At 40.6% G+C, this 12,392-nt stretch overlaps 1 protein-coding gene across 1 annotated transcript in view; it reads left to right on the forward strand.

Moving 5' to 3' along the window:
* LOC135502719 (sodium-dependent phosphate transporter 1-A-like) overlaps positions 1–12,392 on the forward strand; it is a 149,966-nt gene that overhangs the window by 7,444 nt on the left and 130,130 nt on the right. The window contains exons 2-3 of the mRNA XM_064795692.1: positions 5,890–5,912; positions 7,233–7,497. Of these exons, the coding sequence (XP_064651762.1) occupies positions 7,248–7,497 (250 nt within the window). The 5' untranslated portion in view covers positions 5,890–5,912; positions 7,233–7,247. The remainder of the gene's footprint in view (positions 1–5,889; positions 5,913–7,232; positions 7,498–12,392) is intronic.

A 12,392-nucleotide genomic window follows, 5' to 3' on the forward strand; every position in this document is an offset into this window, starting at 1 on the left:
GCAAAATGATCCGGATCAATGTCCGGATCCGGATTCAAATTAAAAGAAAACCATCGATCGAGGTAGTTTTAATCTGGATGCATCCAGATCAAGAGCGTCGTCTAAACCCAAATGGATACCCAATCCGGATTCATTCTACCTGGCGCATGCGCACTAACGTGTGTGTTGGTACTTGAAACGTTTTGCGTTGCATGAGAATTGTGTTTTTGGCGCGGAGAGTGAGATTGTGAGTTGAAGTGTTTTTTTCACAGACTAATTTGCGATTTGTTCGATCAAGCTATGGCTAAGGGAGATCGGTATACGGATAGCGATGTGTTCGATCCCGCGAAATTTTCCGCGAAGAAATGCGGTGCAAGTACCAAACCTTTTTTTTACACCTCCACAACCTACAGGTATTGGAGAGTACCAAAGCTATAGAAATGCGTCAAGATGAGCCCGGATTGCGCTGATCGTCTAAATGCGCGCAATTTTCGAGACCTGAATGTGGTTTAATCGGATCGCATCCGGATCCGATCCGAATGTGGTTTTTTCGCCTGCCGTCTAAATGGCCCTACTGCAACATATGTGCAGGGAAGTAAAGTATGCATTGCAAGCCATGCGTCCAAACTCTACCAAAGTGAACGTTAGTAAATAAGGGTCAACTTTTTCAAATTTTAACATTATTTTATCCCCCCCCCCACCAGTTCACTAGTTTTTCACAAATGTTTTGATCTTTTTTTGTACAGTTATGTTTTGCCTTACCACCAACATGAACAGCAAGCCATACAGGGTTGTATGTCCTCTCACGGTTTTCGCGTATCAGCACAGACTACTCATTGTTTTTGTAACATAATCGGGAATGTTAATAATAAATATCTTATTTTGATGGTGTTTTTTTACAAAGTGCTATTTTTCTCATGTTTACAGGATGATGCAGTCTATAATATACGAGTCATTCCGGTGGTTTCCACTGGCAAAGCGGTGTTGCTGTGCATGCTGTGGAACTGGTGAAACGAAACCAATCAACCAGTCAGCCATGAGATTAACAGGATCGAAAAGAAGACGCTGTATCTTAGCTGATTTGTCGTTCACGTTTTGGTCTTGTTTTACTGTATTATACAAGTTGATTGAATAAAGATGCCTTGAAATTGAATAGGCATCTCTGAATGTTTATTTATCATAATATTAAAAATTAAAGCTTGCCTATTAAACCTAAAATCTTGAACAAGCAACCTTTAACCCTTATACTAGTGTCATGCTCGACCTTAGGTCGAGTTAAAATTCCTACCCCTTTACTGTTGCGCTCGACCCTGGGTCGAGAGAGAGGGTAATGCCTCAGAAAATAAATTATCCACGGCGCAATGGGAGTCCTTTATGTTTAGTTTGTCTGCCTGTGTAAAGACGGCACTGCGTCTGATCATTTGATACCAGGAAACCAAATTGTTTCTACATGAAAATGTCCCGCAACTTGCAACTGAAAGTCAAGCACCTTTTCAGAAGAGGTCAGGCAAGGGGTATGGTAAGAGACGTCATCATGCCTCATGTCACAATCAAGTAAGAGACCGCATTGTCGCCTGAATGATATGAGACAAGAGGGTGATGTCACAATCAAGTAAGTGATCACATTGCAGCCTGATCGATATAAGAGAAGAGCGTGATGTATGAGACGTTATCATGCCTGATGTCACAATCAAGTAAGACTTCGTTGTAGCCTGATTGATATAAGAGAAGCGGGTGATGAAAGAGACGGCATCATGCCTCATGTCACAATCAAGTAAGATACCGCATTGTAGCCTGATTGATATGAGAGTAGAGAGGGTGATGTAAGAGACGGCATCATGCCTCATGTCACAATCTAGAGACTCCATTGTAGCCTTATGGGAGGGAATAGGGCAGTGTCACAAGAACTAATCTAAACTCAAGGTAATGTAGGAGAGATTTGCACTTACCTACTTTTATGACCTTCTGCCCTACTTTAAGACTGTTATAGCTAAAGTAGTTGTGTTTGGCATCGAACTAAAGATAATGAACAGTTGGTTTGTTTTAACCCATTTTCATTACCAACTGACCTACTTGGGTACGGTTACAGCGAGATTTGTCATCTGTGTTTGATATCAAACTGAAAGTGTTTAAGAGTTGGTTTACCCTGATATACTTTTATGACTCACTAAACAACTTGAACACCGTCAGAGGAAGGCAGTCGCGTTAATGGTATCAAACTAAAGGTATTGAAAGAGCAGTTTTGCGCTGGCCTGCTTAAACACAGTTGGAGCAAAAGCACTGAAGGTTTTGAAGAGCGGATGTGACAAAAGAATCCCTCAACTACTTCATTAACTGCAGTTCAAATAAAACCTTCACAATTGTCATCCACCCTAGGGGCCAAATTCATTAGACGTGTGTAACTTCTCCCTGGTTAGTTATAGGGCCTATTCATATTCTGTGAATATTTACATGAAGGACCTGAATCTGTCTATTCAGTAGTTAAACGCTGTTTTATAAGCTGAACCCCCTTCATGAATTTGTCCACATTTGTCTAAGCTTGATTCCATCTAGTCTGTCCACATCTCCCTATCTACCATAAACCTACATTCTGGTACTCGCATATACTACTTGCTACATTTTCTTGTCATTCATCTCATTTCTTGCTATCAAATTCCGCCAGCGTAGCTATTCAGGCAGCCAAGCCTCTAGTTTCTTTTCTCTTTTAATCTTTTTATCTGTATTTACTTTATTCATAACTATGTACATTGTAATTGAGTACATGACAGAGATTTACTGCAGCCAAAATACCACTCGGACACATTGATAAAAGTTATTTTATCACAAGCAGAAGTATTTACCTTGTAAATATGTCCTCCTTACACCAAGGACTTCTTCAGTAAACTAACTGACAGAAGTAGCTCTGCTGACGTCAGCTGACCTCCGGGGTTGGTGCCACGAGTAAATTCCTGATAGTGCACCCCGGTTTTGAGACAAGTTGCATCCTGTGTTTGTTATAAATGCGCGCCATTTTTTCACTGAGTCCTCGAGTGCACGGTAGGACTACTAGGCCTGTGTTGGAACGTTCAGCGGTAGATGCCTCCGGTTTAAAAGGAATGGACGTGTAGAATGCAGGACCCAATACAAAAGCTGTGTATAATTGTCAACGAATGTAGTTAATGGTTTGGTTAGGGTTAGCTACATAATCTTCAACAAAGGAACTCGGCGACTCTATTCACTTTCACAAAAGGTGCGGAATTAAATTCCGGGGGGACTTGCATTTCTTTTACACCGGGTTGTTAAACTATTCCGGTTTCTAACCCCGGAGGCCAGCTGACGTCAGCAGTGCTACCTCTGTCAGTCAGTGTACAGAAGAAATCCTTAGTGTAAGGACGAAATATTTACAAGGTAAATACTTCTGCTTGTGATAAAATAACCTTTATCAATCTAAAACACCAAGCGATGATTAGTTGAGAAATTCTGTTCATATTCTGTAACTTGAGCCCCTCAGCGCAATGGTGGCCTAAACTCCACTTTTTTAAATGTTTGAATTAGACCTATAGCGGAAATCCCGAGTGTGAAATCTTTTCGTGCAATAATGGTCTACTTTGAATTTAGTTCCACTGAGGATATAATAGATGGCACTGCTTTTTGTCCCCCCCCGGAGCTTGTGTAGTGGGACATGGTATTAGTACATGGTACCAACTTTGTGCTCGTTTCGACCCTACAGCTTCTAAACGACTCAAGTAATTTAATCCATATTTGGTGGAAGGAGTGAAGGACATCTGAAGATGTGTCCCACTAAAAATCATCCCGGTCAGATTCCCGGCCTGGCCAGTAGTGGGCAAAATATATGTTGCGCCGCTCGCCGCTCGCAGGACGCACGTTTCCCTTCCGCTATATAACTTCTGAACGACAAAATATTTTTGATTAAAATTTGGTGTGCTGATAGAGGGTTGACCAAAGGTGTGTCGCGTCGAAAAATCGGCCGAGTTTGATTCTCCATTTGGCCGCCAGGGGGCAAAAACCAAAAACACATAAAGTGTTAGAACTCGCTTAATATTCGTCTGATCTTTACCATATTTTTATGGTAGACTAAGCTAACATAGATACACGATATAGCACCCGGGTTTTTAGTTTCATTCATTTTTCTGCCATATACGAGGCGCTGCCTGAAAATCATGAAAATTCCCTTCCGCTCTGTAACTTCTGAACGACAAAATATTTTGGATTGAAATTTGGTGTGCTGATAGAGGGCAGGACAAAGGTGTGTCGCATTGAAAAATCGGCTGAGTTTGATTCTTAATTTGGCCACCAGGGGGCCAAAACAAAAGACACATAAAGTGTTAGAACTCGCTTCATATATTTGTCTGATCTTCACCACATTTTTATGGTAGACTAAGCTAACAAAGGTACACAATACATTACCCGGGTTTTCAGTTTCATCCATTTTTCTGCCCTATAGGGGCGCTTTCTGAAAATCATGAAAATTCCCTTCCGCTCTGTTACTTCTGAACGACAAAATATTTTGGATTGAAAATTCGTGTGCTGATAGAGGGTGGGCCAAAGGTCTGTCGCGACGAAAAGTCGGCCGAGTTTCATTCTCGATTTGGCGACCAGTGGTCCTAAACCGAAAAACACATGAAGTGTTAGAACTCGCTTAATATTCGTCTGATCTTCACCAAACTTTTATGGTAGACTAAGCTAACAAAGGTACACGATATAGCAACCGGGTTTTTAGCTTCATCCATTTTCTGCCCAAAAGGGGCGCTTCCTGAAAATCATGAAAATTCCCTTCCGCTCTGTAACTTCTGCACGACAAAATATTTTTGATTGAAATTTGCTGTGCTGATAGAGGGCAAGACAAAGGTATGTCGCGTTGAAAAATCGGCCGAGTTTGATTCTTGATTTGGCCACCAGGGGGCCAAAACCAAAAATACAAAGTATCTTTACCAAATTTTTATGGTAGACTAAGCCAACAAAGGTACACGATATATCACCCGGGTTTTTAGTTTCATCCATTTTTCTGCCCTATAGGGGCGCTTCCTGAAAATCATGAAAATTCCCTTCCGCTTTGTAACTTCTGAACGACAAAATATTTTGGATTAAAATTTTGTGCGCTGATAGAGGGTGGCCCAAAGGTCTGTCGCGACGAAAAGTCGGCCGAGTTTCATTCTCGATTTGGCCACCAGTGGTCCTAAACTAAAAAACACATGAAGTGTTAGAACTCACTGAATATTTCTCTGATCTTCACCAAATCTTTATGGTAGACTAGGCTAACAAAGGTACACGATATATCTCTCGGGTTTTTAGTTTCATACATTTTTCTACCCCATAGGGGGCACTTCCTGAAAATCATGAAAATTCCCTTCTGCTCTGTAACTTCTAAACGACAAAATATTTTGGATTGAAATTTGATGTGTCATGTTACTGAATCGGCCGAGTTCGATTCTCGACTTGGCTACCAAGGGCCGAAAAACCAGTGCAGTGCAGTGTTACCAGTAGCCTTACCACGCTTCATGCTGATTTGATGAGTAAATCATGTGTAGCAGTGTATTGATGTACATACATGACGTGTTGACAAATTTCATTGTTATAACAGCCATTTTTTTCTTTGGTTACTTTTGTTTTTTCTGATTTTTTTTCTCTCGAAACTATTTAAATCAGATTCACAATATGCATGTTCCATCGATAGTCGCAGGTGACAAGTTCACGATTTTACTTGATCTAATGCATTGGAGAATCAGACAACCCCGATTTAAATGAAATTTCATAGATTGATACATACCAGTGACTTTCGAGTCCTTTCAATCCATAGACACAGTGAGTCTCTTCCAATATCCTACGCATCGTTAAATGCAATGCCACCACAAATTCTGGTACTCTATCACATCTGCTGTTTTTGTTCCTTAAGTTCTGCTTTAATTACAGATGGCATAGCAACCATCCATTTGGTATGTACACATCAAAATTAGGATTTTTAGACCCCCCCCCATACAAAATTTTATTACCAAAATGTACAGGAGTACACTTTATAGGCCCAAATTCATACACCCTCTCAGTGCTTCCATACTAAGTGGATTTTATACAGACTGTATAAAACCTCCCTCCACTGCCACACCATTTACTTTTTAAAACTGAGCATGCCTCTTCCACATTTTCAAAATGACCCCCTCCCCCCATGTAAGGAACGCTACCAAGGATTAGACCTTACAACTCCTCCCCCAAATTTCCTAGCTGAATTTCAGACTGAAATGATTGAAATCCCTAAAATGGGACACCCAACTGAACTATAAACTTCAGTCAATGACAGCCAACAACACCACAGGGATTCAAACTGCACATTTTTCAAAAAACACCCAACAGCGACGGGGGACATTCAACGCTATGCTTGTTCACTTTCTATTTGAGCTAAACTGTCAGTGCAAGACTGGTCTATGAATTGCTTTTTGATCCCTGTTTATGGATCCCGTATCCGTAGACAGTGCGATGTTTTCTCTTTCTAAACTGGTTTATTTTAGGTAATCAAAGTTGTTTTTTATGATGAATTACATGACTTGATAGTTCATATGCCAAAGTGGTTAGCGAAAAAGAGTGGTCATACTCACAAAATTCACAAATTGTGGGAAAAAATCTATCAAAATTTTGAATACGGTTATACAAAATGGATTTTTGGGCCAAGACAAAGGAAGTCCCAAGATTTCAAATTGTGCCAATGAAGATGATAATCATGGTCAGCTGATTTTTTTGTAACCTCTAGACTTTGTCAGGCGTTTTCTCAAAACTACCAAAAGTGGAGTTTAAGGAATTGATGCTGAACTGGAGGTATTGTTAGTTTCACCCAAACCGCGAGGGTGGAGCTAAAATGTCGACCAAGCCGAGGTTTTGGCCAATAGTTTAGCTCCAGACGAGCGGTTAAATACCGACAGTGGGGTATCAATTTCTTTTCTAAAACCTCTCAAATTAAATATCGAATAATGTGGTTTGAAATGCTTTTGAAATGCTTCCACATTTTGCACCAACCCAAGCGGTTTGGGTTGTTTCACCAAAACTTCTGTGGTGAAAACGAGGCTATATACATTATCAGTTATGAAAATGAAATATTCTAACCGGGTGTTTTAGAATAGACCACTATTGTCACGAGGGGCTCATTTATCATTGTGACAAGATAGATTTGGGAATACCAACGCTCCAATTACGCAATTCTTATTGAGATATTTTATAAGTGTAATCCTTGATGGTTTTACTGATACTTTTGGTGCTATTTGTTTAAGGCTTATACAGTGGGAATGACGTCTACAATGACCCTGAGCTCAAACCTCACCACCATCTCGACCACGTCGTACTCTGGTGGCATACCAACGAACGAAGTATGGATGATCACGACTGGTTTTGTAATAGCGTTCATTCTTGCATTTGGAATTGGTGCTAATGACGTCGCAAACTCATTTGGTACTTCAGTCGGGGCAAAGGTGCTGACGCTGATACAGGCTTGTATACTGGCAACGATATTTGAGACTGCTGGAGCGCTCCTTTTAGGTAGGTCATTCTACACTGTGTTACATCGGCTGACATATCAAAAAGTTTGTTTCATTTACGGAGCCAACGGTGGCGCCATCTAGTGTAGCACAACATAGCGCAATGCATTTTCTATTCATGGAGCGGGGGACACGCACAAAACACCCCTCAAAAGGCATTATTAAAACCGATAAAGTTTCCCATTAGAAACTGTTTTATTGATTCGAAGACATATACTTTACAATCATAAAGATTGCTCGTACAATTGATGCGAAATTAATGTGTCATTTTGCACCCCAAAGTTGCATGAATTTGGCCCAAAACCATGGAATCCCCGGGGTTTTCCCGGCCTCAGGCGTTTCCTTTTATGTGCCCTCCGCGATTAGCATCGGATAATTAATATTCATGAAATTGATTTCCCGGGAAGGCATACCCGTTTGTGATTGGAAAAGGGATTCGTGTGTCATAAATAGCGGTTCCGAGAATTGACAGAAATAGCTGGCCTGGTTTCCAGGACGCGTGGCCGCTGAAAGCGCTGCTGTTGCTGTACATGCGTATTCCCAATATTCCTGGAGGCAAGATTGCGTGACGTCACTTAAAAAGCATCATGGCGTACTTCACTGCTGAGGAAGCAAATGTGATCACGGAAATTGGGTCGGAAAGCACTCAAAAGGTGTTGATTTCGTTCAATGTTTCGATTTTTTCAAACAACAGTGTTTTGCTTGGCATCGTCGATATTTGATTCAAACATGTTTTTTCGGCCTTCGATGTGGCGACACACTCGTTTCGCCCAGTCCACGCGTCTAAAAATAGCTCGGTAGCTTACGTCATTTTGGCGCGAAATGTGAATGAAACAACAGGGGCGAAACCTTTTGATATGTTATGTGTATCGTAATTTATTTAAATACATTCTCAGTCACGGGGCATTCAGTTAATGAGGCCTTGGCAATGACCTAATTTGCAAAAACAGTCCTTTATGCAGTAGAACCCACAAAAAACCAACAAAAAACAGGTCATTTGAATTATAATTCTAAATAATAATAGAATTATTGCTTTTAAGCTCACCTCTGGGGAGCTTATACGATACAGTGGTGTCCGTCGTCGTCCGTTTAGCGGAGCACGTTTCGTCACCGCTAGGGCTAGATGGCTAAAACTTGGTGTGATGGTAGTTTTGGGCAATATGCCCAGACGTATTTTTTCTTTTTCGCGATATGACCTACTTTCTGGAATCCAGGCGGCCATCTTGAAAATTGTTTTTTGTCATTTTGACGTTAATGGTTGTACGTAGAGTGACGAAATTTTTATGGTTGGTTTATCTAATAAGGTTAAATGACATATCACCCGGGTTTTTGATTTGACCTACTTTTCAAGGTCACAGATGTCAAAGTTCACTAAATCATCGATGGGTGGTAAGTTTCGTTTCTATTTGAGCTGGAAGGTCTAAACTTGTGAGGACATTTATCTAGGAACCCCCTATCCTACCCCCAAAATTCGTCCCGCTCGTACTTCAAATATGGCCGCCCATCTTGAAAATTAAACAAAGTCAGATTGCAACCAAATTTCATGTGATTGTATATCTGTATAGTCTCTACAACATCCCTGATTTTCAGTCAAATCCATCTGCCAATATAGCCACCAGGTGGCCATCTTGATAATTAAACAAAGTCCTATTACCCCGAAGCTAATGATCGGACTGCAACTAAACTTCATGTGATTATGTGTCTATGTACTCTTATCAATATCCCTAATTTTCAGTCAAATCCTATGACAAATATGGCCACCAGGCCGCCATCTTGAAAGTCCAACAAAGTCCTAGTACTGCTAAACTGTTGAACAGATGTCAACCAATTTCCATGTGACATGTACACTCTTCATTAACCCTGAAATTCAGTCAATTTTATTAACAAAATGCTATACTTAGATGGTACCAGTAACTTTCTTTGGTGCCATTGAGCCGAGAATAATAATGTTATTCAATGGAATCAAAACTGGTGAAACTAACCTGAAACTGTTCTCCCAATATCCACTGCAAATGACATGCATTACATTACCCGAGGTGAGCACATGTTCCCTTGACCATTTCATTTCATTTTCACTACCTCACAAATCATGGACATTTTCGTCTATTGAAAATATGTTACAAACTTTTCCACGCCCTACTTCGGTTGATTACTATAACCTATTTGTGTGTATTTTATATGTTTTTGACATCCTTCTTCTATAATAACTTCCATTTTGATTCACAAAATTACGTGTTTTGATTTGTTTACGGTGATTCTTTGAATGGGTATCCATATTTTTGACACTCGCCAAAAACGATGACATTTACTCCCCGCAGGTGGTACCAATATCTTGTCTAGATCATGGACTATAAGGCCAAAATAATTTATACTCCTAAGAAAAATCATAAGTATTTTTTATTCATCATATTAATCTTCACCTGCGTCAGTGTTTAATCTGACGGGTTAAATAAGGCCGAAGATGAGCTCTCAGGAATGTTCGTGCTGTGCATTTGGATCTTCTTCTTTTTTTCAAAGCTTAAACTCGCAGTGGGTTATTAACTCCCACAACTTTCACGCATATAGAAATAGGCCCAACACATGACTGATATTTAATTAGGGGTGACATAAATTTAATTGAATGTTTATGCATACTTATATTTTACTATTACATAGTCCAGTGCCGTCCCGACGCCCGTGTTGATAGCCAATATTGGCGAGACCGCACTTGGCGTCGCGACGGCTCAGTCGATCTCACAGTACTTTTATAGAGAGACTAGTGTTTTTACTGTGAAACTGCCCCCGAACCGTCCTGATGTTCAGCCAGACAACGTTTTGAATGTCGTCGCCCTTCGTCATCAAAACGGCCCGTTGCCGACTTCACAGTAGTTCACAGTATTTTAATATCGATACTGTATTTTATAAGGAGGAATTATTCTCGTCCTTCTGTTAATTTAAAAGCCTAAATATTCAAGCCATCATGGGTGATAATGTTGTTCAAGTTGCATACGTGTGTATATAAATTGTAAGCTTTTTAGCGCAATAATCGAGACCTTTGGCAGTACGTTTTACGTGTACGCGAACGTGCACAAAGCGCGCGGACGTGATAGCCCGCGTAAGTGGTTATTTTTTGATTTGGCAGGGCGTTTGGCACCATGTGGTTCGGCAGGACGTTTCCGCGCCGTTCAATGCGCGTCTCGTGTAATGCAGCGGTCAATAAGATGTATGTACCCCCCTGGTCAGCGCTCGACACGCAATCGACGCGGAATTCGTGTCGAGTCCTGGGGTTGCTGATTATGTGAATGGGCCTTGGAAAGGTGTCGAAAATTCAATGAATACCTGAGGTAGTCAATTTTTGCAAATGTCGAATTTCTGTCGAGTGATAAACCACAAGAAATAAACTATCAAAAAAGTGTGGATTGTCGGCTGACGCACGTTTTCACGCAGATCTGTCAACATGGCCTCCAGCGGTAAAAGGTTAGTGCTAGCACTGCTACTTTCTTTACAGTTTTCGAAGTTCTTTTACGATTATATTGCTCTAACTATGGTTGTGCAGATTTGACTACCTAGAAAACAGCAGATGTGTCCAGCCATCCTAGTAGAGGAGACGGAGCCCTTCCCTTTTATAGTTTCTAAATTACTGTAGAGTGCCTCGGGAGAGATCGCAACTTTCCAGATTAGCAGCACCCCGTCTGCACACATGAGAAATAGCTTTATTCAGTGGTGGTGATCTCTCCTGATGTACCTTTTCAGTAAGGGACAGCTTGCATCCAGCCCTGATCCATCCCGAGGAATCTATAATCTGTTCATGAATGAAAAGGTGATCACTAGACACTGCGAACAAGGACATGTCATTGTTTTCTTTGTCGCTATAGGACTTTCGGATGGTTCCCACCTGCAGTCCTGGTGAAAAATATGAGATGAAGACCTCTGTAAAATGAGTTACTTTATATTTCCTTGTAATAATACATAACACATAGGCTACAATATTCAAGTGAATTAGATAGAAAAAAAATTGTGCCTGTCCTCCCCTTCGATGCATGGTGAAAAAATAGTGAACCCTGGTATCCCTTGATTTGGTGAAAAGTGATATCCTGACGAAATTATGTTCAACATTCGGTGGAAAAGTGTCGAGTTCTGATCCTCAGTTTTGTTTCAAAGAGTGAGTACGCTTCGAGTGTCTGACCGGGGGGGGGGGGGGGGGGGTACAAACATCTTATTGACCGCTGCATAAGTGGTTCTACGTGGTTTTCCTACCAATATAAAACAGTAAGGAAACTTACATTTATCTCATTTTTGGATTAAGAGGGTAATTACTTTTACAAAAAGAATCATTATAGCAAAAGAATTGAACAATTTTAAGTAAAAGTAAGTAAAATAATAATAATGTGAAAAAATTAATAGTAGTCATTTTGACCAATAGAAATAAATAGGTTCGCTTTTCGTGACACTTGAATACCCTCGATAAATATTTCTGAGGTCGACAATACTATTGAAATTCCCGATTTTTGGGATATACTTACGTAATAGCTCAATAAGAAATGCTTTGCTTGATTGCGCCAGGTTTGCGAATAACGTTCTCTAAGATGACTATGAAGGACAAAACCAAAAAACCTTATCAAAATGTTTTTCGTCCGCCATTGCTTGGATGTTTGGTCACATTCCGGGATGTGCTGTCCCATTCCTGGAGCTCTTTGCTGTTCGAAGGGGATAACATTTCAAATTATTTTGTGTCCGTTAGCAGACCACAGAAAATGCCTCGCTTTGACTGAAAATGCCTCGTTTTCGTGGGATGTTCGGTCCAGTAACCCCTTACCCCTGGTGTTCATTGACAACTACCTTACAAGTTCTCTAAAACTAATAACCCAAGGCCAAATTCAATATACTCTATTTTCCTCTGTCTAAGGTCCCTTCATA

Source organism: Lineus longissimus, chromosome 19 (assembly GCF_910592395.1).
Source record: "Lineus longissimus chromosome 19, tnLinLong1.2, whole genome shotgun sequence".
Lineage (NCBI taxonomy): Eukaryota > Metazoa > Nemertea > Pilidiophora > Heteronemertea > Lineidae > Lineus > Lineus longissimus.